This window comes from Falco biarmicus, chromosome 12 (genome assembly GCF_023638135.1).
Source record: "Falco biarmicus isolate bFalBia1 chromosome 12, bFalBia1.pri, whole genome shotgun sequence".
Lineage (NCBI taxonomy): Eukaryota > Metazoa > Chordata > Aves > Falconiformes > Falconidae > Falco > Falco biarmicus.
This window is the reverse complement of record NC_079299.1, coordinates 28,027,130-28,052,991: the sequence shown is the minus strand read 5'-3', so window position 1 is coordinate 28,052,991 and position 25,862 is coordinate 28,027,130. Positions and strand designations below refer to the sequence as shown.

The following is a 25,862-nucleotide window of genomic DNA, read 5'->3' as shown; positions in this document are numbered from 1 at the left end:
GTGTTAAGAAAATTTGAAAAGGGCATGCTTTGGAGTAGGCTTTGGGTTTCAAAGGAAGACTCATCCTGGCATCAGGATTGATTTAATACTGTTTTCTTGATTTGCTTTAGACAAATCCCAAGCAACAGAAAAATAAGTGTGTGTATGCCAACTGACTCATTTGCAGTGCTTGAAATCAACCCTGGGTGCCTAACTCTACATTTTTGTTACTAGCACTTAGTGAGAACCCAGTGGCAAAGTACATTTTCGGCTTTCTGAGTGCAGAGCGGGTAACAGCTTTGTCTTTTGGAAGCCTCTCTATGAGCTTATATAGGATAGGAAAAGACCTGGGCTGTGCCTCTAGATGTTGACGAGGATGCAATGCAGGGGGGTCAGTCGCATAATAGGGTGTGTAATTTTACAAATTAGTGTTAATATTATGTCTGTATTACCTTTATAACAACCTCTGTTAACTGTAGATTGTGAAGATGAACGCTTAAATTTAGAAAATACTAGAATTGAGACTGCAAAATTGACGTAGTCACTTGGTTCATCTGTGACTGTAAAAATATATTACTTGTAATCCCTCTGTCAGCCATTGTCTCTCCTTTAGGACCTATGCCTGTTTTGGAGAATGCTGTTAGTCAATATTTTTTTCTTTGTCATTCAGTGCTGGATCCTGGATGTAGCATTCTCGTCCTGCAGTGAATTTCTGCAGGGGTATCCAGGCTGCATATGAGCACTTGAGAAACAGCAGTGAATTTATCTGAACAATACCTGTGGGAAGTGAAATAATACTAAGTCAATTTTGTCTAAGGACAGCTGAGTCTGAGAGAGCTTAAGAACAGTTTAGGGGTGACTGGCAAGGAACATCCAGGATCTGATTTTTCAAGAATACTTTGAATTTTTAGGTATTCAGACCACAGCTCCAGAGATTTTAGCTACAGCTTACAACTGTGAGCACACAGCATTTCTGTAAATCAGGTGCCAGGTTTCTGTCTGTGAACATTAAAAAAAAAAAAAAAAAAAAATTCATCATTTTATAAGACTGCTGTGGCAAGACACATTGAAGAGCATGGTTCTGTGGGGCAGTGCTCAACAGTCACTGTGACACCCTTTTCACTGCTTCATTCCTTATGTGCATCTCAATATTGGCAACATGTAATGCTGGAGCACTGCAAGCAGCATGCTTCTCTATACCCAGTACCATTTCCTTTCTGGAGCGTGAGAGGAGTAATGCAATTAAAGACTCAGTAAAGGAAGCCTAATTCTTAACATTTCTTAACATTAAGTGTTTCAATACTCCGACCTTAATATACTTTACATTTAGCAAGTTGGGCATATTATTCAAATAACTGATATTGTGTAGCTCCTGTCAGAATTACTGCTGATCTCCAGAAGAAAGTTGTGCTGATTTAGCCTTCTTGAGATTTTAAATTAGTTTTTTCACAGCAGTGCAAAAAATAAGAGATTCGTACTTCAGTTGATAGTAAGCTTAGCTGTGTCTTACACTGCTTGAGGTCAGATTTAAACCTAAATAAACCACTCTTGATATGTTTATAAAACATACCATATAAAAGCTAGGTGGTGGTGATGATATAGTGGGAATAATTAAAAAAAACAATTCTGAAATGAGCTTTGCATAATGGCTTGCAAGATGTTCATGAAACTGATGTAAAAGGTAACTTCAGTAGGGTATAATATCTGTGAGTGGGAAAAGCTTTCTCTAAAGGTACAGCAAAGCTGACAAAGCAGAAAAAGAATTTGTGAGATAACACTTGCAAGATAGATTGTAATTTTGGTAAACAAGCATGTTAGACCTGCCTGTTTTAGCACAGTAAACAGAAGTAAATAAGCAAAATTTTCAAAGAAGTTAAGATTACACTGCAAAAAGAACAGTGGCAGTTCTGCAAGTACATAAAATTTACCAAAAGTAAGCCTATACTGAAAGTAGTCTAAACTTGCTAATTGAACAGTATTTAAATTTTTGAGCAAATTTTTCATTCCACACTGATAGGATTACATTTTTGGCAGAGTAGTGAGTGCCACAAGAAGGAGTCACAGGGAGAGAGAGAAGGTATAGAAATGGCTCCATCATTTCATGATAAACAGAAAACTGGACAAAATGTGTTAGGCTCAGTGTATGTAAATTCATTGGTACATGCTGCTGCGTGCCTGCTGTGACAAAGTAAAATGTTTTTATAAACTGAACAAAGTTCATTTTTTCCTTTTTAAAAATCAGAAACTGCTGATGTACAGCCTGTGGAAAAAATAAAAGGTGATTTCCCACCCACCCTGAAGATGCTGCTGGCTGCCTAAACCTTATAGAACTAACAAGCTGCACCAGCAAGTACCATATTTATAATCCATTCCGGCTGTTATTTTAAAGGGGTCTGAGAAAGCCAATTACCAAATGCCTCTGAATTTCAAGCAATGTAAAACCTCTCATTTTATTAGGCTCTCAATATCTGTCGCACTGCTGAGGCATGATGAGAATGGATAATATCTAACACTGTGCTTCTTCAACCCTTGGTAGCAGGCATTTGGCTTGTCATTCCCAACTGTCCTCTGCTGCCCATCTTCCATTCAGTATTACTGTGTTGAACCTATCTACCCATCAATTGGGGTTCAGCCTCTTTTGTCCACTTACTACATTTCCCAATGAGAATTTTTATGCCTTCCCCACGCTGCCCCACTCACTAGCGGCAGCTTCTTGAAAACATCCTTGAAACTGCCCCATTACTGCACCAAGAAGGTTCTTGTGCCCTTGTGCCTATGAGTGGTTGACAGTACCTGCATTCTAACTTAGCAGGTTGTACTCCTCTTGTACTGGAGGGCAAGCCCTTGGAGCAGCGAGTTCTGTTTTCACTGTATTTGTATGCTGCATAGCATGGAGAAGTCCTATCTTGACCTGAGTTTGTAGTCCTGTCTAAATGCAGATAATAATTATGTCATTATAGTTAGTTGTCCCTTAGACAAGCTCACATGTACGTGCTGAACTTGACCTGCAGCACAGCTGCATATGCCAGCATATGCATGCACTTGGTATACACATTCCGTGCCCTCCTGGGAAGGGATAGGAGTGATGGCATGGGGCTGATCCCACCACCACTGTGGGAGCATGAGCATGAAAGTGTCCGCAGCACAGACATCTCCTCAGTCTAGCCAAGGCTTGCTCTGACTTTGTGTCCCAGCAGTGTGATAGGAAAAGAAGGCTGGGTTTGAGCATAGGACTGTGCTGATGGGTGAAAGGGTGAAAGGCAATGCAGACGTAGTCATGCTTTCTAAAACACTAATCTTTATTCTGTATTTGCAATACTCTTTTATTCGTCCTGGTTTTGCTGTCTGATGCAGAACTTAAAATGAGATCTGATCTCCTTGGGAGCTTTCCGGTTAAATATTTTTAAATAAATGAATAATGTCTTGCACACTTTCCTCCCTGGACACTTCTAGCAAGAACAATCTATCAGCTACCTGATATCTCAGCAGTGCAAGGTAGCTAAAATCTGCCCAGGTGCCCCATTTTGTGGACTGTGCAAAGTGTTATTTTGCCAGTCTGGTTAAACAAATTGGAAGCTCCCCATCCAAAGACTGTCACTGCAAATCCTGTGAGAGCTAGGCTGGCTCTTTACAATGTGCTGAGGTTCCTTGAGCCATCCCTTGAGCCTGTTGAGCAATCATGTTATTTTCTTCAATGAAATGTTCAGGAAGAAATGTGTTCATGAATAAAAGCCTGATATTTCAACATCTGCATCTGGAAGGAAATGCAGCCTGGGTAGTCATCATTTGGTTGTGAAAGGCTCAGTCATTATTTAAATCATATGTGCTCTCCATGTTCAGAGGGGGCCCATGATTCAAGGCCTGCTGGAACAAAGAAGAGTTTATTGACTCAGTGGGCTTTGGATTAGACCCTAAATTGACAGGAGGAACTGAGACTGAATTACCATTCTCTGGAGAGTTTGGGAATGCTGCACAGTGGTTAGATTTTTGTGCTTCCAAATAAAAGTGCCACTGCTGAAGAAAGCCGAAACGTTTGTAGAATAAAATCTTTAGGGAGAGTTGTCAGTCTTACAGGTGTGGGAAGGTGACTGTGATGTAAGTTAAACCTTCTTTTCCAGAGTCATCTTAAGATCCACAGTGTATACTTTATGACAGCCAGACCCACAGGAGGAGTTACTAAAGAAAAAGATAAGATTGATATTCCCTATTGATTTAATTTCTGGTGCAACCGAATCAAAACATTTTAGAGGAGAGGGGAGGCATCCGTTAATTAACAACAAAGAATCTGTGTCTTGCCTATAGGAATTTGATGAGTACACTGCAACTGGGAGCAGTTTTATTTGGTCCCATTTACTCTACCAGTACGTTTTCAGGGAAAGGAGGAGCCTTACGCATGTTTTTCACATTATTTGATTTGCACTGCCCTCAGCTGGTACGCTTGAGCTATGCCACCGGAGTCCTACCAGTAAGTCACACCAAAGCACTCTATGAAGGGAATTGAAGTCAAGCTATTGCAGTTAGTCTCATGTGCCAGACCCTCCCCGCTGTGCTACCTCAGTACGTGGACTGCAGTACGTTCAGAACAGATGGATTTTGCTGAACAGCCCTTGATACCACAGCACATGAGAATCTCATAAATTTTCATGCATGATTTCTTAATCCCATGCATGCTGTTATGTGTGCACTTCCCAGAGGGGTGGAAGCATTCACTAGAAGTCCTGCAGGGATCCTGCAACAGAGATGAAGTTAGAACTCATGCCTTCAAAACCCCAGGGCTGTGCCCCACGCATGAGAACATGTCTCCAGAGTAGTTCATGATACTGTACCCACACACTGTGCATACTATGCACACACCACTTTGCTCAGTGCTGATACCTACCCCATGATTTCTAAACACTGAGCATCCAATAGCTGCAAAGGAAGAGTTTTTGTTCGGTTGGGCCATAAGAACTTGCCGATGCTGAAGAAGGATGAATCCCTCAAGGCAGTGTATTTGATTTGTGCTGGTACAAAAAGCAGATGTGTAGTGTATAATGTAGTCTCTTTTAAGCAGTGCTACTTGCACATCTTTCTTGAATTTATCACTGGTAATTCTATCTGTTGCTTCAGCCAGTAATTATCTTCTGCTTAAAACTTTTCAGGAGAAGCAGAGATTGAGAGCGATGATGATGATGACTATGATGATGACTGTAAAAAGTCGTCGATGGATGAAGTAAGCGTGTAGATACCTTTTACGTTGATGGGTCGGTTCCAGCAGTGGGTTGGCTTGTGTTACCAGGAGCGGGACTACCATCTAGTGGAAGAAGGGAGGCAGAGCACCGGGAAACACCAACTTGCTGAACTTGGTTGCTAATCGGTTTGAAAGCACATCTTTGCTTTGTTTATTTATATTTTCATTTACTGAAGAATAAGAACTAATAGCATCATAGCTCATCTGTTTTAGACAACTGCTTGTGGTGGATTTAGCATTGTTGGAAGAAAAACTTGGCATCAAACACTTAAAGCTGTACTTATTATTTATCCAAGGGTACTGATAAACGTGCTCTGTGCTATGCATGTGTAAAGGTAACTCAGTCCCTTCCATAGGAGCCACGTATAAAGAATGAATGCAGCAGCAGTTTAATAAAATATTTAAATTCCATAACAAATCTTCTTTACTATGTGAAACTCCCTGTATGAGGCGTTGACTTCACTAAGCCAGGATCAGTGAAAGATATCACAGTTGATGGAAAACTGGGCTTCAGTATTTATGGCCTCTGATGGCTGCCATGGACAGAGCAAAACTGCAGCATTTTCCCTTCTCTGCCCTAGGGTACTGCTGGGAGTGAGGCAATGGCCACAGAAGAGATGTCTAACCTGGTGAACTACATTCAGCCTGTGAAGTTTGAGTCATTTGAAGTATCAAAAAGTAAGTAAGCTAACCATGAGCAACATATACTGGAAATTGCCTAGAAGTGTTTGAAAGGAAGTTCTGGAGCAATGCTACTTGTCTTCCTCTCAGTTAGATAGAGGCACACAGACACAAAATGTTCCCTTGGTATCCAGCCAGATAAATCCTTATTTATTTTGAAACCTGTATTAGTCTAAATAGCAAACTTCATCAACAGTAAACATGCTGCCATTTCAAAAACATTTTTTAAAAGGTTCTTCTTACATTGTCTTTGTTGTCCATGACTGAAGAGGAACTTAAGCAGAAAGGTGGTCATAAATATTCCTATGGATTGAGCAAGTGCTTTAGATTTTGCTTCTGTTACTTTTATAGAGGTTGCAGGGTAAGAAGAGTCTGCCCTTCCCCATATGTAAGTTCACTCTTTCCTGCCTCTTTGTATTGTATAAAAAAGGCCATAATTTTGTTCCCTGCTGGCTTTTACAGAATATGTCTTGCTAGGAATGCACTCAGCGGCATCCTCAGTAAACACTGACGAATCTTTTCCTTTCTTGGTACAGAACCCCCTACTGTTTGCCTGCCCTTTTTCACTTTGTTTTGACAGGTTTCAATCTGCTTTTGCAGCTTTTTAGCTAAAGAACTCTACAGCATTTTAATTTATTATGGATTTGTGGAGACCTTGGCAGAGGACAGGTAGTTGGTGCCTAAGTCCATGTCTGTACACAAGATTTTGCATTTACTCATGATGAGTAATAAACATATAGGAAGTTATCTACCTCTTCATTTGTATGTGGGCATTTATACTGACATACACACAAGCATTCACAAAATCATGCAGAGAGCTATGCTTGTTCCCTACAGTAGTGTCCCTTTGTATGTTTATCATTTCCCCTGGCTCTAGTGAGAGTTACAAGAACACAGTGGGAAGGAGATATTCCTTCTGGAAAGGAAGCCATATGAATCCTAGCCAGACAAGTTGCTGCAGCTGTTATAAAATGGTCTTGTGTATGTTTCTTCTGTTTACATGCATGTGTCTTTCTGAGGTTTTTCTTTTCTAAAGAACTGCTGGTGTCCAGATTTTTTTTATCCCAAGTCTTGATGTGACCTTTGATCAATCATACTGTTTCTGTGAACTCATAATGTAAAGGAACTAATATTTCTGGTGTTTGAGTTGAAAAAATCATTAAGTGATAAATGTGGCCAGTTCGTTAAAGCAGTGGCCTTACATGGTAAATGTTGCTGGCTGGTTAAACCAGTGGGCACTATAGCATGACTTGTGGCTTCTGGTCTTAGTCCTAGCCTGGACTCACTGCTGGATCTTCATTCAGTTCAGTGAAGATGAGCTGAATAGAGGAGAAGTTAGATGGGGGTTGTTTTTTAATTTGCTGCCTATCCAGTTGTTGCCCAGATTTTATTTTTGTTCACCTGACTTCATTTCCCTAAGTGTGGAGCTCCATACTTGTCTTTTATACAGTGTTCATTTCATTGTTAGAACATTTTTCTCATTTAATATCTTCTAGTTAAGAATTTGTTTTGATTTATGATCCTGGCCTCCATGATGGTAATAGTACCTCATTGCTTCTGTCATTCATGCATTTTAAAAGTGCATTTTCTGGTCTTGTGTCCAACTTTTTAATAGAAATATTGACTAGCACTGGGTCTGTAACAGTCCCCTGATTGCCCTCAATATGTATGTACCCTCCCTCTGACAGCAAGTAGCTGTAACTGAATTTTTTCAAGTTTTTCAGTCAGTTTTTCAATGAGTTTTTTGTCCACTCCATGGTGACTTCCTCCTGATAAGATTTCACAGTGTAATATATCACAAGAGAGAATTCTCTCTCCTGCACAGGCTTTTCTCCAAAGGGCAGGTTTCTTAGTCCTCTCCAGATACTACAAGGAAATAATTGTTCTTATTTTAATTAGGAGTTTGATTAAGCCCTGGACATTTAGTAACTGAATCATTTAACAGCTACCAGTTCTGGTTTCCTACAGATGCTCTACTTTAAGATAAGGCTGTCCCATTAGTAAGCGGGAAGGATGGAATAAGAATAATCTCAGTGCCTTTCTAAGGACCTGAAATGGAGGTGAGCTGGCTGGAACAGTCTGGAGAAAGAGAGGATATTGCTTGTTGGAAAGGAGGAAAGGTAGGAGAGCAGCTTCTAGGGAGTGACAGGAATCTTTTGCCTTTAGAAGGTAACAGCTATGAATAATGGCAGTAGCATGATGGTCAGCAGTTAGAAATAAGGACCACAACAAATTCCGAGGATAGTCATCCTCTGACTTTTCAACATACACTGAGAATAGTTTGTAGTTCACAGGCTGGTAGCACATTTTCCTCTCTTGTTGGCCCAAATAATCCAGCTCCTCATTTCTTTGGATCTGCTGCTTCCTTTTTGGCTTCCTATAAGGAAAGCGCCCACCTGTTTGTGTCCTGTTTCTCTCTGTGAGACAAGTGCTTTTGTTCAGTTTTATCCCTCTCCTGCAGCTTCGCAGTTTGACTTCAAGGAGCTGGCCAGGCTGGCCTCCTGGCCATCCCTGGATTCCTGCAGCACAATTACTTCTAAAACTGGATGAGGGCAAGCCTTTTCTTTGCCTTACTGTTTGCTTTCAATAAAGTGGTGAGGCTAGAGAGTTCATTTTTGAACACAGATACTGTTTCCCTTGTTTTTAAAGACAGCAGTGCTGACTTATCTGATGGATATGACCTCCCAGCGCTGTGGCCGCTTCTAGGCAGCCTACACAGCTGATTGCGATGAAATGGGAAGCTGTTATTTTGCAGGAATCCTTACCTTTTGTATAAAAGTGTAAAAGAAAAAATACTGACACTGAAAGGTTCTTGACTTAGGCTGTCTGCTACAGCATGTCACATGGTTGCATTGCGAGGGTGTGCACACATCAGGCAAAGGTGAGTAACAAACAGTACACAAATTAATGTTTAGTCCTACTGACTTATAAGCTTAGGACGAGCTTTTTGCCACTCTCAGGTCAGAAAGTCTGACCAAATTAAAGAGGTTATAGAAGCTCCATATGAGTTCGGGCTTAGGTCTGAAGACCTGCTGGGACGCAAAAGTGTACCTTCAGGCTTGATTAGATAGCAATGTTTCCATGACTGTTTGGGACAGATGTGACCTTACCCTGACCTGCTGAAGATAACAAGAACCGCTGTAGGCACAGCTAGTGCACTGTTTAGTTTAATCTGATACGGACATTAGTTATTATAGCTTCAAATTGGCTCAAAGCCCTTGCATCTGTCTGCAAAGACAACCTAGAGGTCCAGCAGGGCCCTCTGTGTCCCCCACAAAAGCTGCTACAATACCTCTGCGTCACAGGTGTGAGCTTTGGGCTCTACCTCTCAAATATATCAGCATGCAAACCTGAGAGGTCTCTGCCCATGGCACTGACTTTGTTGCCTGCAGCTGGTACAGCAGCAGTCTCAGGCGGTACCAGTGCCCTTAATTTGGGCAGTGCTAATGTGATTTGAGACGGAGCTCTTCGGTATGTGCAGAATGAACTTCTGTCAGCAGACGACTGTGTATGTAAATTCTTTGAGATCAAGGTGAAATGAGCTGGTGAACAATAGATGAGATAAGGGGACTGAGACTAAACCAGTTGTTTGCAGCTGATGTCTCACATATGGTTTCATGCTCTAATGTGTCACTAATTTTATTTCTCCTTTAAACTTTCAGAACGCAACAAAAGTTTTGAAATGTCTTCCTTTGTGGAAACCAAAGGGCTTGAGCAACTTACAAAGTCTCCTGTGGAATTTGTGGAGTATCCTTGACTTTCAGAACACTGCTTTCTTAGCCTTTCTAAATGTGAGATCTATTACAGGGCTTTATTGAAAATTGGAGACAGGAGCTGGGGAAATAGGGAACCCAAATGAAATTTGTAGATTTGACTGTCTTGCTAGATGAATTAATTGGCCTGAGTTCTGATGAGCTAATTTAAAAGCTGACATGAATCCTTGTGCTGGGGGCTAGGACTAGAGGGAATAGGCATAAACTACATATTAAAGACTTGATACTTTGTATTCTCATTGTTAAATTTATCATCCTATATGAGGTGGTATGAGTTTTGGTGAGCAAATTGTCAAAATGTGACGGACTTGGGGTTTTGCAAAGTCATACGAGAAAGCTTGCTTTCCCATCATACCTCTAGTTCTAAGACTACTGAGCTGTTTTATTGCCACACAATTCTTTTTTTTTTTTTTCTTTTCAGAAGTAACTTTTAAAGAAAAGCTAAGGAGCATTCATTTTAGACCTTTTGATGTTTCTCAGTATCTCTCATCATGGCTGCAGTTAAGAATGAATGGTCAAGATAAAATAGTGCCTCAAAGAAGATTAATGGAAAGCTACTTCCACAGATAACCTGCAGCATAGTCTCATCTCTGAGATTTGTAGACTCAACCGTTAAGAAGTCCACACTTGTAATTCCTGTCTGTATGTAGAGGCCAATTCTATTGTTTATTCCAGAAGAATACTTTTTTACCAAGCACCTCTCCCCACTCCAGAGGAAGATTCACTGTTTACAGCTAATTGGCCTCTATAAATGCGATCTTAGGAAAATCCTGAATTAATAATGACAATGATAAATAGAATTTTATGAATGCTGTCTTTTTTTTTATGCATATGCCTGTGCTGTTTCCTTGCTTATTCTGAGTCCTGTATATGGGAACAAATAGCACCTTTAATTATCCTGTATTTATCATATCTCCTACAAAACTGTGGACCTCTGGAAGCGTTATGGCTGCAGAAATCCAATAAGGAACCCAATGCCACTCTGTAAAGAACACCTACATTTAAATATTGCAGTTGTACCTCTCTGCAAAGTGATTTTTGTCATGTGTACTGTATCTTAACTACTCACCATTCAGATACAACAAAATGCAGCTAAGTCGAATTTACCCAAAAGGAACACGTGTAGATTCTTCGAACTACATGCCACAAGTCTTTTGGAATGCTGGCTGCCAAATGGTTGCTCTTAACTTCCAAACTGTAGGTAAGTTATGCTGATCCCTGGATTCTCCAAGTCGTACGTTTCCACTTCTCTGATACAGTTTCTGATTCATAGGTAGGAAAGGCTTTATGCATCAAAAGGTGTCTAGCGCTTGTAATGATACTAAAGAGCCTTTAATTAACATTTTTAACACTTTTTGGGGTGTTTTTTTTCACTGGGAATACTCATAATTACCATGCTGTTGCTAGAATAATACACATATATAATGCCCTCCATATTGTCATCATTTGTAAGTAGTTACCATTGAGCAACATTTCAGATCTGGCAGGGAATTTTTTCCTGTGTCTTCCAAAATCTAATTATATCAGACATAAGGGACATAGATAGCAAATTCCACTTTAAAAGTGAGTTTTTAAGAAACAAAGACATTTGGGCTCCTAGATGCACAAGCCACTTTTTAAACAGAATGTGTTAGATAGAATGAGCCTGTGTGTCTTCTGAGACATAGAAATATTGCCATTTACTGTATCCCAGGACATATCCTGGCCGTGTTCTGTCTCTGGGTACATGGTATCATGGTATCATTCCCTTTCTCCTTTCTGGTTGTGCCCATGTGCACACCATCTTTCCATGGAAGGCAAAACCCTGTAGAGGCTGGGAGTCTGCAGAGTAATAAAACCTCTTTGGGCCAGTTTCAACCAAGTATCAGGCTCAGGCACCATTGATGTTAGTAGGGGTTAGAAACAGAAGTGCTCTGCTGGGCTGGATACAACAGTACAATCAGTACAACACTGAGAATCAAAACCTACGATCAGCACAACAGTGAGGGAATCAAAACTTAAGTGTCAAGGCTTCTTTTAAAATTTGAAAATGTTATCTATTGAATAGTCTCATAAAGATGTCTTACAGATGTCTTGTTCTTGTCAGAAGAATTCAAGAGGGTGACTGCAATCACATCTGAAGCCTCTAAAGCAAGTGTGCCATGAATAGCTGTTTACATTACAGTCAGTTTGCAATCACAGTAATTGTTATTATTTTGTTGCTTTTTTTCAATTATTATCTATCCAGAACATAACTCTTACAATATTTTTAACACCTAGATTTGTCTATGCAAATAAACATGGGAATGTATGAATACAATGGAAAAAGTGGATACAGGTTAAAGCCAGAATTCATGAGAAGACCAGACAAACACTTTGATCCATTTACTGAAAGTATAGTGGACGGAATAGTAGCTAACACCTTATCTGTCAAGGTACGTACGCAGCTGGTGAAAATGCTTTCGTGATAATGTCAGGGCACAGATATATTTCTGTTGTGCAGTGGCTTAGCAAATAACTGTGCTCATTCAAGAAAATAAAATGCATTTCATTTCAAGGAGTGACGTTTATTTTTTAAATTCTGCCTCACATTTCATGTTGTAGGATAAATAAATATATTTTTATTGTATGTATTGTTTTCCATAGGAGTAATTTAGAAGTGAATGGATGTAAGAGTAGTTTGGCTTTGTTTTTAGTGACAAAGGGCTGAATTTAAAACATGCTGTGATGAAGTGGTAGTATGGACTGGAATAGCTAGAGCACTATGCTATTTAGTATAAATAAATTTTCTGGTTGCCTATAAGTTCTCCAGCAGAAGTGTGGAACCATAAATGTCAGCTGCAATTTGTTGCCAGCTTGCTTTTCTTCATTCCTTTTTAAGGACCTCTAAGGAAGTTCAAGGACTGCCAGGAATCTGCAAATTGAGAACTACTTGTATGAATGTTTAGAAGGATAGATTGCATTGGCTATGAAAAGATCACAAATTCACACTTGGTGTAGCTCTAGTTACAAAAACATAAACTTTCTGAAATCCTGTTATTCCCCAAATGGACTTGTCCATTAGAACAGTGTCCGTATTATAGAATCCACCTGCAAAATATCCTCCTGTTTTTCTTGAAAGAAAACAAGTATTTCCGCTCAGGCTGCAGAGACAAGTATAGCAGAGGAGTGCTGGAGGGGTATGAATAAAGTAATAACCCGATAACATGCATATTAAAAAAAGACGATTGTGTGGGAATGACCTTTTGTGGTGACCTGTAATCACAGCAGCTTTCAGTTCCTCCTGTGGGTTTAGAGGCACTTTCTTCTGCAATTTTAGTAAATGGAGGTGGAAGCCATTCGGTAGCTCTTAGAGGAAGCACAGCATTTTTAACATGTATGAGCATCCAGGAGTCGTGAGAGAGAAGTCAGCTGCTTCTGCCTGCTTGGTGAATACTCTGCTGGTTCTAATGTCCATGCCCATACAAGATACGTCCGAGAACAGATTACGATTTGCTTTAGGCAAGCCTCGATTTGGCAAGGCACAGTGACACTGCTGCCTATTCCTGTGCCTCTTCAGTTTTCTGAAGTAATTGCAGACCTTTCTTTAACTCTTTAAAGCTGAGTTGTGTTTCCTGTTAAAAATAAGAGCTTGAAAAGACCAGCTACTTTGTAATTGTTTTGTTTTCATAGTGAAACTCTTCACCCTCTGTGAAGAGCCTTTATTAGAATACCAACTTTTTAGCTTCTTTTCTCACTCGCAATTAAAAGCATATGTAGTTTCTGTGATGCTTATACCTCTTTTCTTCCAGCATTTTTTGGCCTGTTGTTGAAACTGGATAGAATTAGAGTTCTTAAAAATACTGTGTTGTGGAAATAGGCAGCCAGGTTGAGGAAGAGATCCAAACGAGTATTCCTGCTGAGGGAAGGGCAGCAGCGTGATCTCAACCACATTATCACTCATAGGGGAATTCAGGACCACAGAGTCACAGGAAACCAGGCCTCATAAGTTGTTTTTCTTGTGTCTGCAACATTAAACAGTGATTTTTTGTTTATTGTGATTTTGTTTTGGTTTTATTTTAAATGCATGCTATCTGATCATTAATGAGAATTATCCACCTGCATTTCAGCAACTCATTTCCTAATCCACCAAAGCAGTCTGTAGTAATCTTCTTTGGTTTGGTTTTAGATAATTTCAGGTCAGTTTCTTTCTGATAAAAAAGTCGGTACCTACGTAGAAGTCGACATGTTTGGCCTGCCTGTGGATACAAGAAGAAAAGCTTTGAAGACCAAGACCTCTCAAGGCAATGCCGTTAATCCCATCTGGGAAGAGGAAACCATAGTGTTTAAGAAGGTCAGTGTAACAATTGCATCCCAAATGTGTTTTGTGCTTGTTTTCTCACTGTCCAGCAGGGAAATTCCACAGTGGTTTACTGAAACTTTGCATTTGTTAGAAGGAAAGATATTCTAAATAGTTATTTCTTGAACTGTTTCTTGTTAACCACTTTTGGTGTAATTCTGCTACTGTAGTTGTGCCAGCTCCTGCTAAAATAAATGAGTTTAAAGTCACCTTGATCGTTTCACTGACACAGCTGGAAGCAGCAGACATGCCGATAGACTCGCCTGCACGGCACAGTGCAACGCCATGCTATGAACAAGCAAGCGCAGATCCCAGCAACAGTTTAGCTGAATTACCGTGGAGTTTTGCCTTGGCGGAACAGCCCCCCGTTAACCTGTGAGCAAGGTGATGTGAATACAGCTAGAACAATCTGGCTGTCCAAGCTAGCAATTCCTTATCTCTGCTTAGCACTAGATTTTGCTATATAAATACAACCTAGGTGGTGAAACCACATATATCCCATCCACTTGAATTGAGACGTAGGCTCCTGAGTTACTCGTGCAATTTGAACAATATTACTTAGACTCAATTCTCTAAACTTTGAAAGAGCAGAAAATACTGAGCATGTTTTAGGATTGTGCAACTCACAGCCAGTTTTTTAAGTCTCTGGGTTTTGCTTACTGGGTGCTGTGGTTAAGTGGATCTTGAGTCCACGTGTTTTACAAACAATTTCTTTCATATTTCTCTCAGCAAATGTAGCTCACAGAGATGTTTTTACAATTGGTACTTGCAGCCCTGCTTTCTAGTGAGCACAGCCCTTTTCCCTGAATATTTGGCCTTCTGAATGACTTTCCTTTGGCAGCCTGCCAGAGCTTAAGTTTGGAAACATAGCTAGTATTTTTCTTCTGTAATGAACTTCTAATTAGTGTACTTCATTTCTTTATTTAGTTAACGATCATGCCCAACTGCCTCTGTGCTTGGAGAAGCATAGATTACTATTTTTAGTAATGTTGAAAATAAATTAGAGAAGCTCTTAGTTTGGGACTGTTGCGCTTTTTTTGCTTTTTTTTTTCCCCTCTTTCCTTTCATTGTCTAGAGAAAGTTTAGCATATGTTCTGAAAAAAATGCATATCTGTGCCCACGTTAAAAATATGTGTATTTGTGTGTATATTTGCATTAATTAAGGAAATTAGATTAATTATACTACATATTTTTTAAAATAATATTAAATATTTTTATCTTGATAGAGTTTAGTAATCTTTTCTGATTTCGTGGGGTTTTTTTTTCACTGTTTGGCCTTCCTTCTTATGTAGTGCCAAGAAAACATCCAATGTTAGTAAACGCCCTGCCTGATTAAACCTCTTTAGCCCAGCCAGTGTGTATGCTGCAGCACTGGAAAATTCTGCTGGGGTTGGCATTGTTCATGTAATTCATACATTCACAGTGCAAAACTGGTTGAGTTCCTTGTTGAGTTTTCAACATTAATATGCCTTTCAGTGACTTTTCTTAGTAGTAAGTAATCCTGTTGGCCCAAACACAGAAGGAAAAAAAAAAACCATCCAGGGTGTGAGTAATAAGCAGAAAACAGCAGAATTCAAGTGTGATAGGAGTTGAGCTGACATAGTTCCTTGTATCATGTTGAAAATACAGGGTCAAATTACTGGGTTCAACATATTATGCACATGTCCCACCTCAAGTTTCTTGATTGAAAAATGTTTCTATGAGAGTTATTTTGACACACAGGTGTACACCCTGACCTCTTGTTCATGAGTAAGACTTTCATATGGATGTGTAGATGTTACTGTCTGCTGGACTGAACTTTTTGTCTGCCCTGTAGCCTATGAAAGGAACTGTTTCATTCAGAGCAGAAAGTTAATAATGCAACAATATTGCCTTCTAGGTCGTTTTACCTTCCCTGGCATGTTTGAGGCTAGCAGTGTATGAAGAAGGAGGGAAATTTATTGGTCATCGGATATTACCAGTCTCAGCAATTCGACCAGGTACACCATTTTTTCCATTGAGACAGACATTGTGTAGTGAAAAGAAAGAGCAAGCCCAAATCTCAACTGCTGTAAATCAGCAGCCACTCTGCAGATTTATAGCAACTGGGGATTTGAATAATCTATCTCAACTGTGAAAAGGAAAACACCATATTTCAGCAGCTAAATTGTACACTTGTAAGAGGAAAGAGGGCAGCAACAGCCAGTTTTGATGTCATCTCTGTGAGAATGGGAGATAGCTGGAAATGAAAGCAAAATGTGCTCCTCTAATGTAATTTTTACATGCATGGAAGGACTGACCTACATGCAAGCTGTTGTATCTCTGTAACACCTTTAAATCAACCCAAAATTACTTTCATCTTCATTGCTGAAAATTTAAGAAAAAAACTGTATCATTACTGGTCTCTTCTAAATCGTATTATTATTCGTATTATTATTTCTATTATAATTAGTGGCCACTTAACTGAAATTGCCTTATGCAACAACCCGGCCCTTATTTTCCGGGCCAGAGACTTAGAGATCATGTTTCAGAAAGATGCAATGACATTGGCATTGTGAACAAGAGAAGTGTTTGACTTCAGTGCCAGCTTTTCCGGGGCGGGGGCAGGAAATTAAATTAGGGCAAGCATATGGGCCATAAACATGCTCCCAGCGTCACTCACACTGGAAAAGGAAGAATATATCTATGCTGTACCTTATCTAGCCAGTCCCAGCAGTAGCACAAAATTCATGTCCCTGTATCTAACAATTGTTGTCCATATTATTTCTGAAGACCTGATCTCAGGTAATGTATAAATCAGTCCCTTCTCTTGTGGCAGATGATGTCAGGGATCTTCTGAGCTCCAAGCAGTTTTGTCTTAGCTGGTGTGGGTTGCATGGCCTCACTGCAGGTGCAAACAGGCTGACCATGGGAGGTGGCTGCTGGGCACCTCACTGCTCCAGGATTTCCTCACTGGTTGTCATTTCTTTTTCCCTCCACCTTCCCTTTTCTCTACCCTACTGCTGGCCACACATCCATAGCCATTCTATTATTGCCAGCTCTGCCAATCTCCACACCATTTTCACGCACAAACTCAGTTTATCAATCCAGCAGAAACCTCAACTTTTTTATGCCAGCTGCATTTTCTGCTGGCTTAATGAATATAATTGTCTCATGGAGGATCTGCCAAGCTCCAGAGGAAGATAGGTGATTGGGGAGGAGAAAGGGGATTGTGAGGGATTTTCCTCCACTTGTGAAAGTGGGTTCTTACCACATCTGGTCCCCTTTCATGGCACTTGCCCTTCATGCGACATGGAGTCCATTCAGCAGAGCACTGAATCATGGACTTGCTTTCAAGCTTGTGCTTTTTAGAACAAAGGCCACTGTGTTAAATTGTACAAGGACTTCTGAGAGCTTTTACCCACAAGCCTATCTTCTGTCCTTTTGACTCCAGGAATCATTATTTTACAGCATGTGATGGAGAACAGCATGTTGATTTTCATTCATGTACGTGCTGAAAATTTGCTGGAGGAGCTTGAGAGGACCTCTATAATATGTAATTGCTCTCTTTTCTGAGACATAATTGAAAACTGTGTCATACTATCACCCAAACCCACAGAATTACCAGTATTCCTAAAGCAAGGATTTAACTGTGACTTGGAGCTGGAGTTGTTCACATCAACCAAGTGAGAATCCCCCCAGATAAGTGCATCCTGCTCATGACTTGTATCCTGGTGCTACCTGTGTGTGCAGCTCCATAATCATGCCTTAGAACAGCTTCAGTCGTGGTGTGACGGGCACCGGCCTGTGAGGCAGAGGATGCAGCTTTGCAGCTGTACGAGGTTGTTTTCTCTCGTTCCTGCCCATACACTTCCATCACGGTCTTTAAATTGGGATTAATATGTCTGACCTTACAGTGAGGCATTTTGGAGAGCTAAATTGGTGGAAGACTTTTCGCAGTTTCTGAAGCTTGCTTTTTCTGGAGTTTAGCTCACTGAGCTGCCCATCTACAAAGTCAGAGAAGTGTCAGTGAACAAGAGAAAGAGCAGGAGATGGTGGTAGTTGGGTGGGAGAAAGGGTTTTGGGCTGTGCTGTCTCTGGTGTCTCAGCTTGGCTAAGTTAACTTGCACTGTAGTGTGTGCCCTTGCTCCTACAGGACAGGCAGTTTTCAAAACAGTCTGAAAATACTCTTTTTCAGATCTATTTATTAGGTTGGTCACATGATAGGTTTCATACATACGCACACACACTTTGTAGATGGAGTGCTACATTATCTATTTTTTAAATGAGATATTGTGTTGCGTCTCAGTTTTGCTTGGCTGTTCAGTTTCCTGAATACCACAACAGTCACTTTTGAAAACTAAGAAAGAGCTACGGAACTGGAAAAAAAAATATTCCAGCTACAGGTAATAAATTAGAATGCACCAAAAATTATATAAATGACAATTTTTAGCATTATTTGCAGATGTAAAAATAAAGGGAAAATATTGTATTAAACTGCAGCATCACATGCCTTTCTAACAGTCCTTTGTCTGTATACTTATCTCTGAAACCCTTCGGGTAAATCTTTCCCTACCAGAGGTCCCTGGGGTTGCTTGCTCAGTTGGAGCCACACTATAAATAGCAAATGAGAACACAATTACATTGGCAATGCCTATGGAAGAGCTTATGCTCTGAACTGGTTGTTTCTTATTTTGCAGGCTACCACTACATCTGTTTGAGGAATGAGAGGAACCAACCTTTGACACTGCCAGCCCTCTTTGTGTACATAGAGGTGAAAGACTATGTACCTGATACTTATGCAGGTAATTCTGTGGCATTTTCCAAGTGGGAAATATAAAAGTTAAATGAAGCGCAAAATGAATGTGGTGTAGATGACTTGCCATATTGGGGTAACAGTCCTGTACGCAAACCTCTGTATCTGATGGATTGTTATGTCTTACCACTCATACAAGAAGGCCCGATTTACAGGGACCTGCCTGAGGTTTAGGATTAAGGCCAACTCTTTTATTTTCAGCAGGCCTTGTATGACTCTAAAGGAGGAAATACCCCAGGTATTTGCCATTGAAACATAAATGAGACTTACATGACACAGTAGTGTGTAATTGTTTCCTGAGGAAAGTGCCATGTTTAACATAGGGCATTTTATCTTGGAATCAGCTCTAAACAAGGATAAGTTTAAAGACCATACTGTGCATCTTCAGTGAAAACAGTGGTTTGTATAGCTATTTTGAAATTTTTTTTAAGTAGTTTTCTTACTAATGCTTCTCTGTGCCTCATGTGAAGCCAGATCCTAGCTGGCTGATGCTGTAAGCTTTGAAGATCTATCAAAAAACCCTGTGCAGAAAAAGCACATCTATGAGACCCAAGCACAAACTCAAAGAAGGTTTGGGTTAGAGTATTTTTGCATGATGGTGTAGTCCCCTCCGCTGTTGTTCCTATCACCTAGGAGTACCTATCAGAAGCAAACCTGTATGAAAATTACTCTCTTCAAACCTGAGGAGCACTGGAACCATAACATAAGGGGTTTGAAACTGAAGTATTTGCTATGTTTCTAGATGTGATCGAGGCCTTATCCAATCCAATCAGATATGTCAACTTGATGGAGCAGAGAGCTAAGCAACTGGCTGCACTGACTCTGGAAGATGAAGAAGAGGTAAAGAAAGAGGTAAGGGAGGTTTCAGAGTCTCTCCAAATTAAGTTACAGTATTTAAAAGCACCAATTTTGACAAATATTGAAAGTCCCTGGGAACTGTACGTGTTGATTACTTGAACACCTGTAAACACCTCACCCAGAATGAGTCTAGGGTACATTACAGCTAAAAGGCATTGCACTGTGTGTGTAGTTTCCTTGAATGCAGCATGTTGTGCATGGAGCACGTTACTCTTCAGAGGCAGAGAGATGCTGAATGTTGAATGAAAAACCACATTATGTGTATGCTGATTTGCAACTTTGTTATGTATTAAATGAAATCTTCTTGAGTCATTGCCTGTTGTTTTCCAGTGAGATGCTGAAGTTCATCTTAGTAAAAAGACAATTTTGTGTCAGTAGCTTTTTCTGAAAATATTACAAATTTTCCAGAACTTCAGGCTCTGTTTCTGGAGGTTTTATTCTGTTCAGAAACATTCATTTGTCTCTGATTATGATGTGTCTATACATTCTCTGTGAGCAAACATGCCCTAAAGACACCCGGTATAACTGTACAATAATTTAGATGGGAGGGGACCTTTGGAGGTCAACTGATCCAACCCTTCATAGATCTTAGGAACAGAGATGAAGAGGGAGGAGACCATAAAATGAATAAATGTTCAGGCCTATTCTATCTTACCTGAAATCTATGGGAGCCACATTTCCAGTTGTTCGGTATCTGGGTATATGTGGTTACCTATGGACTAACCTGTAAACCCCATTTTTCTGTATAATTGGAGGTGTCGTGCATACAAATGCGTAGGTATTATTTTGAGCATAATTGAGAGTAATGGCAGTTCAGCTTTGGTTTCTGGTAAACTCTGTGCATGTTCAAACATTCAGTCTCTCTGTTCCAGACATTGTTATTGGGACGTCTTCTAGAAATGTCTGAAAATATCAACCATGTCTTTTAAAGATTGCTTGTGTCAGATATTGGGCACATCATGTGAATCAAAAGGCACTCAGTACGGGTCTGCAGCGAAGATGGAGAAGTGCTTTATAATCCTAAACTGCCCTCAGCTCTCGTGTCTGTCTTCAATTCTCAGATGTGCAAAAGCTCATTGAACTAGATTTTGTAACCAAGAATACATTCCCAAAGCAGACCAGATGAGTGAAAGTCATTACGATTCAGTGGCCAACAATTTACTCTTTGTGCAGTGTCACAAGTTCGGCTGAATGAGGACACTGTGAAATGCTCAGTAGTATCTTAGACATTTATCTAGGACACTCTACACATGAGATTCTATTTTAATAGCAAAGTCTTTTTTTGAGATAATCCTTTAAATACCTTAGAGGTCATTTTTACTTTTTCAAAAGTACGGTTTTTCCTGGTCTGTACAGGGTTATTTGTTAGTTAGAAAAATTCTGTCACAGAGTATCTTCTCAAGCAAATGGGAAGTAGGAAAGATGAACTCTAGTGCTCAAGTAGTGCTACCATATGTCAGGGAGCTTGAAATCTCATGGGATTAAGGATCTTGTTTTGGAATAGCAGAGAAATATTTTTTAAAAGAAAACTGTAACGATTGTAATGGTGCATTTGGTAAAAATGTATAACCATTCAGTTAGATGCAGTACACCGTTGTTACCTTCTATTTATAAATGCCCATTCTGGGCAGGATACTTGGCAGCTGATCTGTACTTGGGAATCTCAGCTTTCCTGGTGATGTTATGTGATGATAACATTTTCTTCACCAGTCGGCCGGGCTGATCGTTTTGTTCACTTACATTGGCCCATGAGAATTGTGTCAGTGAATAATGGCAAGTATATTCACTGGCAACATAGCTAAACAAACCCAAGCATGTTTGCCAGAAATGTACACATAAATGCACCTGGATTCAGTTTTCCTACGTACAGCTTCAAATTTGCACACTATGAATGTTTGTGTGCAAGGCAGTCCTGTGTCCTAGCACAGATTGCACCTCCGCACACCTCTTTCTCTCCCACACGCATTTTTTTATCTGAGCTGGGTTCTTGCAGCTGCAAGAGGAAAATAGGGGGTTTTGTCTCTGCTACCCACAAGTTTAAACTGCATCTCTGTAAGAAGTTTCCTAAGCTTTTGCAAAAAGAAAAGAAAAAAAAAATCTAATAAGCTACCTAATAGTGAATTATTTTGAACAGATAAATTAGCCTTTCTTTAGGCTTCAAATTACAGCATCTTTTCTGTATTCATATGCAATGTTCCCATCATAAGTGTAACATGAATTCCTACCTTTAGCTTTCTGGTCAGTTCTTGCTTTCCAGCCTGGCCTTAGAACAGCGATTTTTTTGTTTTGGAGTAGCATTGGCAGCATTATAATACCTGCAGTGTGGGTTTTGCACTTTTAGCTGTACTCATCTGAAAATGTTGTAAATATTTATGAGCATGGAGGTTGCCTTCTCTTCCCCTGCCTGATGTCCTGTACAGACAGGAGGCATAAGCTATAGAAATGTGCAGAGAGTTCCATGGGGTGAATTAATTCCAGCCTAAAATAGATTGATGTAACTAGTTTGTATGTTTTCACCCTCACAGTCATGGCAGCAGAAGCACGTAGGGATCTAGGAAAAGCTAGCCAGAGTAAAATACATTTTGACTGTCCCTGCTGGTGTAATGTCCCTGGAGCCGTGTGTTAATTCCCACTGCAGAGTCAGGGAGTCAGGAGCCCTTGCTACTCACGTGTCTGACATGGAAGCAGCAGCACATCTGACCTGTTGTTTCTACCCATAAAACAGTGTTAAAATGGAGACTATTGTTTTGCATGCCAGGATATAAATCAAATGAAGCCAGTTGCCTTCTTTGGTAAAGTAGAGTTATTTTTATACGGAAAGTAAATGAAAATACCTCTAGGAGAGCAGCTGCACTTAGTATATCTGATACCACTATTTAAAATGAAAATTCACACATAATTTTGCAAACCATGTTCACACCAAGTTACAATAATGGAAATCAGGTTGATGCAACACTTATAGGGAGACCTTGCTTGCACTTGCTTATACTTTGCCAAGGAGGATAGAGGCAAACTGACTTCAGAACTGCCCACCTAGTTAACAGTGCAGCACAGAGGAGATCTCCCAGCCCCAATACATTGCAGCTCCTTTTGTCTGTAGAAATAAAAATAGACCATAGAGTTACATACCTGTATGGGTATGCATCTTTCTACTTAGTAAATAAATACTGTCTTGCAAAAGACTTGGCAATATGTGGAACACAAACCATTTTCTGTGAATATTTAAACTATAAATCATAAGGCTGGATTACATCATGTTTTAAAAAGAGCCTAAAATATTCTCCACTAAGGAAAAATGTTTACTTTAGCATTCTGCGTGATGAATTATGAGAAGAGAAAGTGCTTTTTAATGAGATTAGATTGCTTGATATAGTGAAAATTACTCTTTATTCACTTCCTGATCCTGTCTCACATTTCTGCTTTAGTTTCTGAAAGCAGATGTTTTATGTCCAAAACTGACAGGCTATATTAATAGTTTCTCAACAAGCTGTGATGCAGCATTTCACACCACATACAAACCTAGTCGCAAAAAAAGGAGATAATACCCACTTTCCCATGCAATGACTTCTGGGGCAGAGACTTGCCAGAAGTTAGGAATTCTAGCTTTATTAGTACTAAATGTTGATGATCTGTATAGCTAACATTGTTTTTTATCAAACTAATGAATTGCATCCTGTGAGGAGTTTGTTTTAAGGAGAATTGAGGGCATAACCATGTCTCTGTGTGTTTGTCACAGCTACAGCTTTTGCCAGTCACATTATCCTACTGTCATAAATGTTGGCTAGATCATGTTTTTCCTTCTCTTATTGCAGTCATCTCTGCTTGATATAAATGAAGTTGTTGGCATTGGTTTTCAAGTGCATCATGTTTCTGACTACAGTATCACTCTCATATAATTTTGGTGGAAATATGCTGTTGAAACAGAAATCCTTTTGAAGTATACAGTATGTTGTCAGGGCCAAGATGAAGGAAATCAGCAGCAGGAGCAGCACAAAACAGATCAAAATGTATTTTGCCTCTGTTGATGCAGTGCAGGCTGATATTTTGCAAGTGTGGAGTAATCAAGGGGAGAAAAACCCAACAACTGTGGTATCCTGCCTCTGCTTGTAATGTGATTACCATCAAAGAGTGAAATGGAAGCAGCTGAAGGAACAAATCCAAAACTACCCTGAGACACCATGGCAACTGGCCCCTTGCAGGGACAGCAGGAAGTGGCCCTTGGCCATTTCAAAATAAAAATTGCTTTGAATGACCTTCTGTTTGCTGAGTGCTTGCTTAAAACCTGATGGTCACAAGGAAAATTATAGAATGTTCAGTACATAGTATGTACGCTGTAAGCCTGAGCCTTTAGGGAACCGGAGAGAAAGAAAAAATTGTGGAAAATGCTTAAATATTTGGATACCACCGATGTATTTATGCAGCAGAATGGAGGTACTGTTTACATATTATCCTTGGAGTGTAATTACAAGAATGTAAGATCTTGGGAATCAGAAGTACATCTCTGTTCTGTAAGAATGGTGTATAATGATAGTGCTGTGTGTAGCTGAAATGTAAAAGTAGTTTTGTGTACATGCTTTGTTCACAGCAGGGATTTGAGTAGCATTTTCATGCCAGCTTCTATATTATTTCTAGAGAGGTTTTTATGGCAGAGAACAATGCTTTTCAATAAAATACAGATTTCACATCTGGTGCAGCTCATATATACTGTACTGAAAAACGTCCCTGATGAGTTATATCCACTTAAAATGAAAATACTTTTTTCAGAATAATACATGCTCTATTTCTTCTTGAAATTTACCCTGCAAAAACAAACCACCTGGATTACCATGGCTCTTAAGGAAATCTTTTTTCTTTTTCTTTTAGAACGATTTATATATAACAATCACCCAACATTATATTTTAAAAAAAGAAGCTGAAGTAGACCTGCAAATAAATAATTTTAAGTCTGTTAGTTGGGAAAAGTAATGTAAATAATTATGTATTTTCAGATTGACCATGGAGATGCACCATCTGAAGCTAATAATGAACCTAGACCAGCACCAGCAGAAAATGGAGTAAATTACACTGCCTCTCTTACACCGAAACCAGCAACTCAGGTTGTCCATAGCCAACCAGCACCAGGTAAAATAAAAACAACATAAAGGAAAACAAAAAAAATTGCCATCTCTTCAAAATAAATCTGGATAATAATTTTTCATGTGCTGTATGTTTGAAGAACAAAGGGGGCAGATTCTGTTTGTTTTGTTTTCATAAAACAGGTAGACATTTTCCCACTACTTTTGTAGGCTGTTAGAGCCAGTCTTCTTCAAATATACAAATGTCCTTTATTTGGGAGTTGCTTTTGTGGTGGAACTGAAGTTGACTACAAGCAAGAAAACTTGCTAGGTTTTTGTTGTTGTTGCAAGTGTAGCAATCTCTTTAAATTGTTTTTACAAGTATGCCTAACTTATGCATGTAGTTACATCTTATTGCACACACAAATTACAGTCTTAGATACTTATATATTTTGTATTGAGATATCTTCTTTAACAAATACTTGTTAAACCACAGTGTTTATAATTTATGACTGCAGTCTTCATAGGCTTGATCTAACTGACTTCCAAGGAGCTGGATTCATCTTGCATATAGAAATTTTGCACTGACATCATAATATAGGGCAGTTGCACTGTCAGCCTAATACCACTTAAATGACTCATATGAGTGGTATCCGTGAGTTCAATAACATCCTCCTCCTAAGTAAAACAACAAAGTTCAGGTGGGTTTCAGAAGATTAGCTTTTTACGTTGGTTCACAGAATCAGTTTTGTTTCCCGTGTTGCTACTCTTCTGCTCAAGAGATGTGTTTTATTAAATGATTAATAAATGCCCTTATTAGTGTAGGTCCTATGTCACCTGCCATGTTTTATTATGCAATCAAGAAGCACAACAATGGCTGTTGTTATAAAGAATTAGAATTAGTCCTCTCTTTTACCTCTAGGTTCAGTGAAAGCGCCTGCAAAGACAGAAGATCTTATTCAGAGTGTCCTCACAGGTAATAAATATATGGTTTACACTGCAAGAATGTGACACTTTTTTGTCAAGAGAAACATATTTTTTATGAAATAGGCCATCTGGTTTAGACATTTCTTTGAGTGATTAGGACTGAAAACATATATACCATGTTTTCTTCCTCAGCTTTGAAATTATTAAATATTTGAGCACATGTTTCATGAGTTTGGAATAGGGCGCCAACAGGGAATTTTTAAAAAAT

At 39.5% G+C, this 25,862-nt stretch overlaps 1 protein-coding gene across 4 annotated transcripts in view; it reads left to right on the top strand.

Annotated features, from left to right (window-relative positions):
* PLCB1 (phospholipase C beta 1) overlaps window positions 1-25,862 on the top strand; it is a 401,106-nt gene that overhangs the window by 302,880 nt on the left and 72,364 nt on the right. For all 4 annotated transcript variants that reach the window (XM_056357294.1, XM_056357293.1, XM_056357295.1 and 1 more), the window contains exons 15-25: window positions 5,121-5,191; window positions 5,791-5,887; window positions 9,553-9,637; window positions 10,740-10,864; window positions 11,923-12,077; window positions 13,811-13,975; window positions 15,861-15,960; window positions 18,640-18,744; window positions 19,498-19,607; window positions 24,602-24,734; window positions 25,590-25,643. In XM_056357294.1, the coding sequence (XP_056213269.1) occupies window positions 5,121-5,191; window positions 5,791-5,887; window positions 9,553-9,637; window positions 10,740-10,864; window positions 11,923-12,077; window positions 13,811-13,975; window positions 15,861-15,960; window positions 18,640-18,744; window positions 19,498-19,607; window positions 24,602-24,734; window positions 25,590-25,643 (1,200 nt within the window). The remainder of the gene's footprint in view (window positions 1-5,120; window positions 5,192-5,790; window positions 5,888-9,552; window positions 9,638-10,739; window positions 10,865-11,922; window positions 12,078-13,810; window positions 13,976-15,860; window positions 15,961-18,639; window positions 18,745-19,497; window positions 19,608-24,601; window positions 24,735-25,589; window positions 25,644-25,862) is intronic.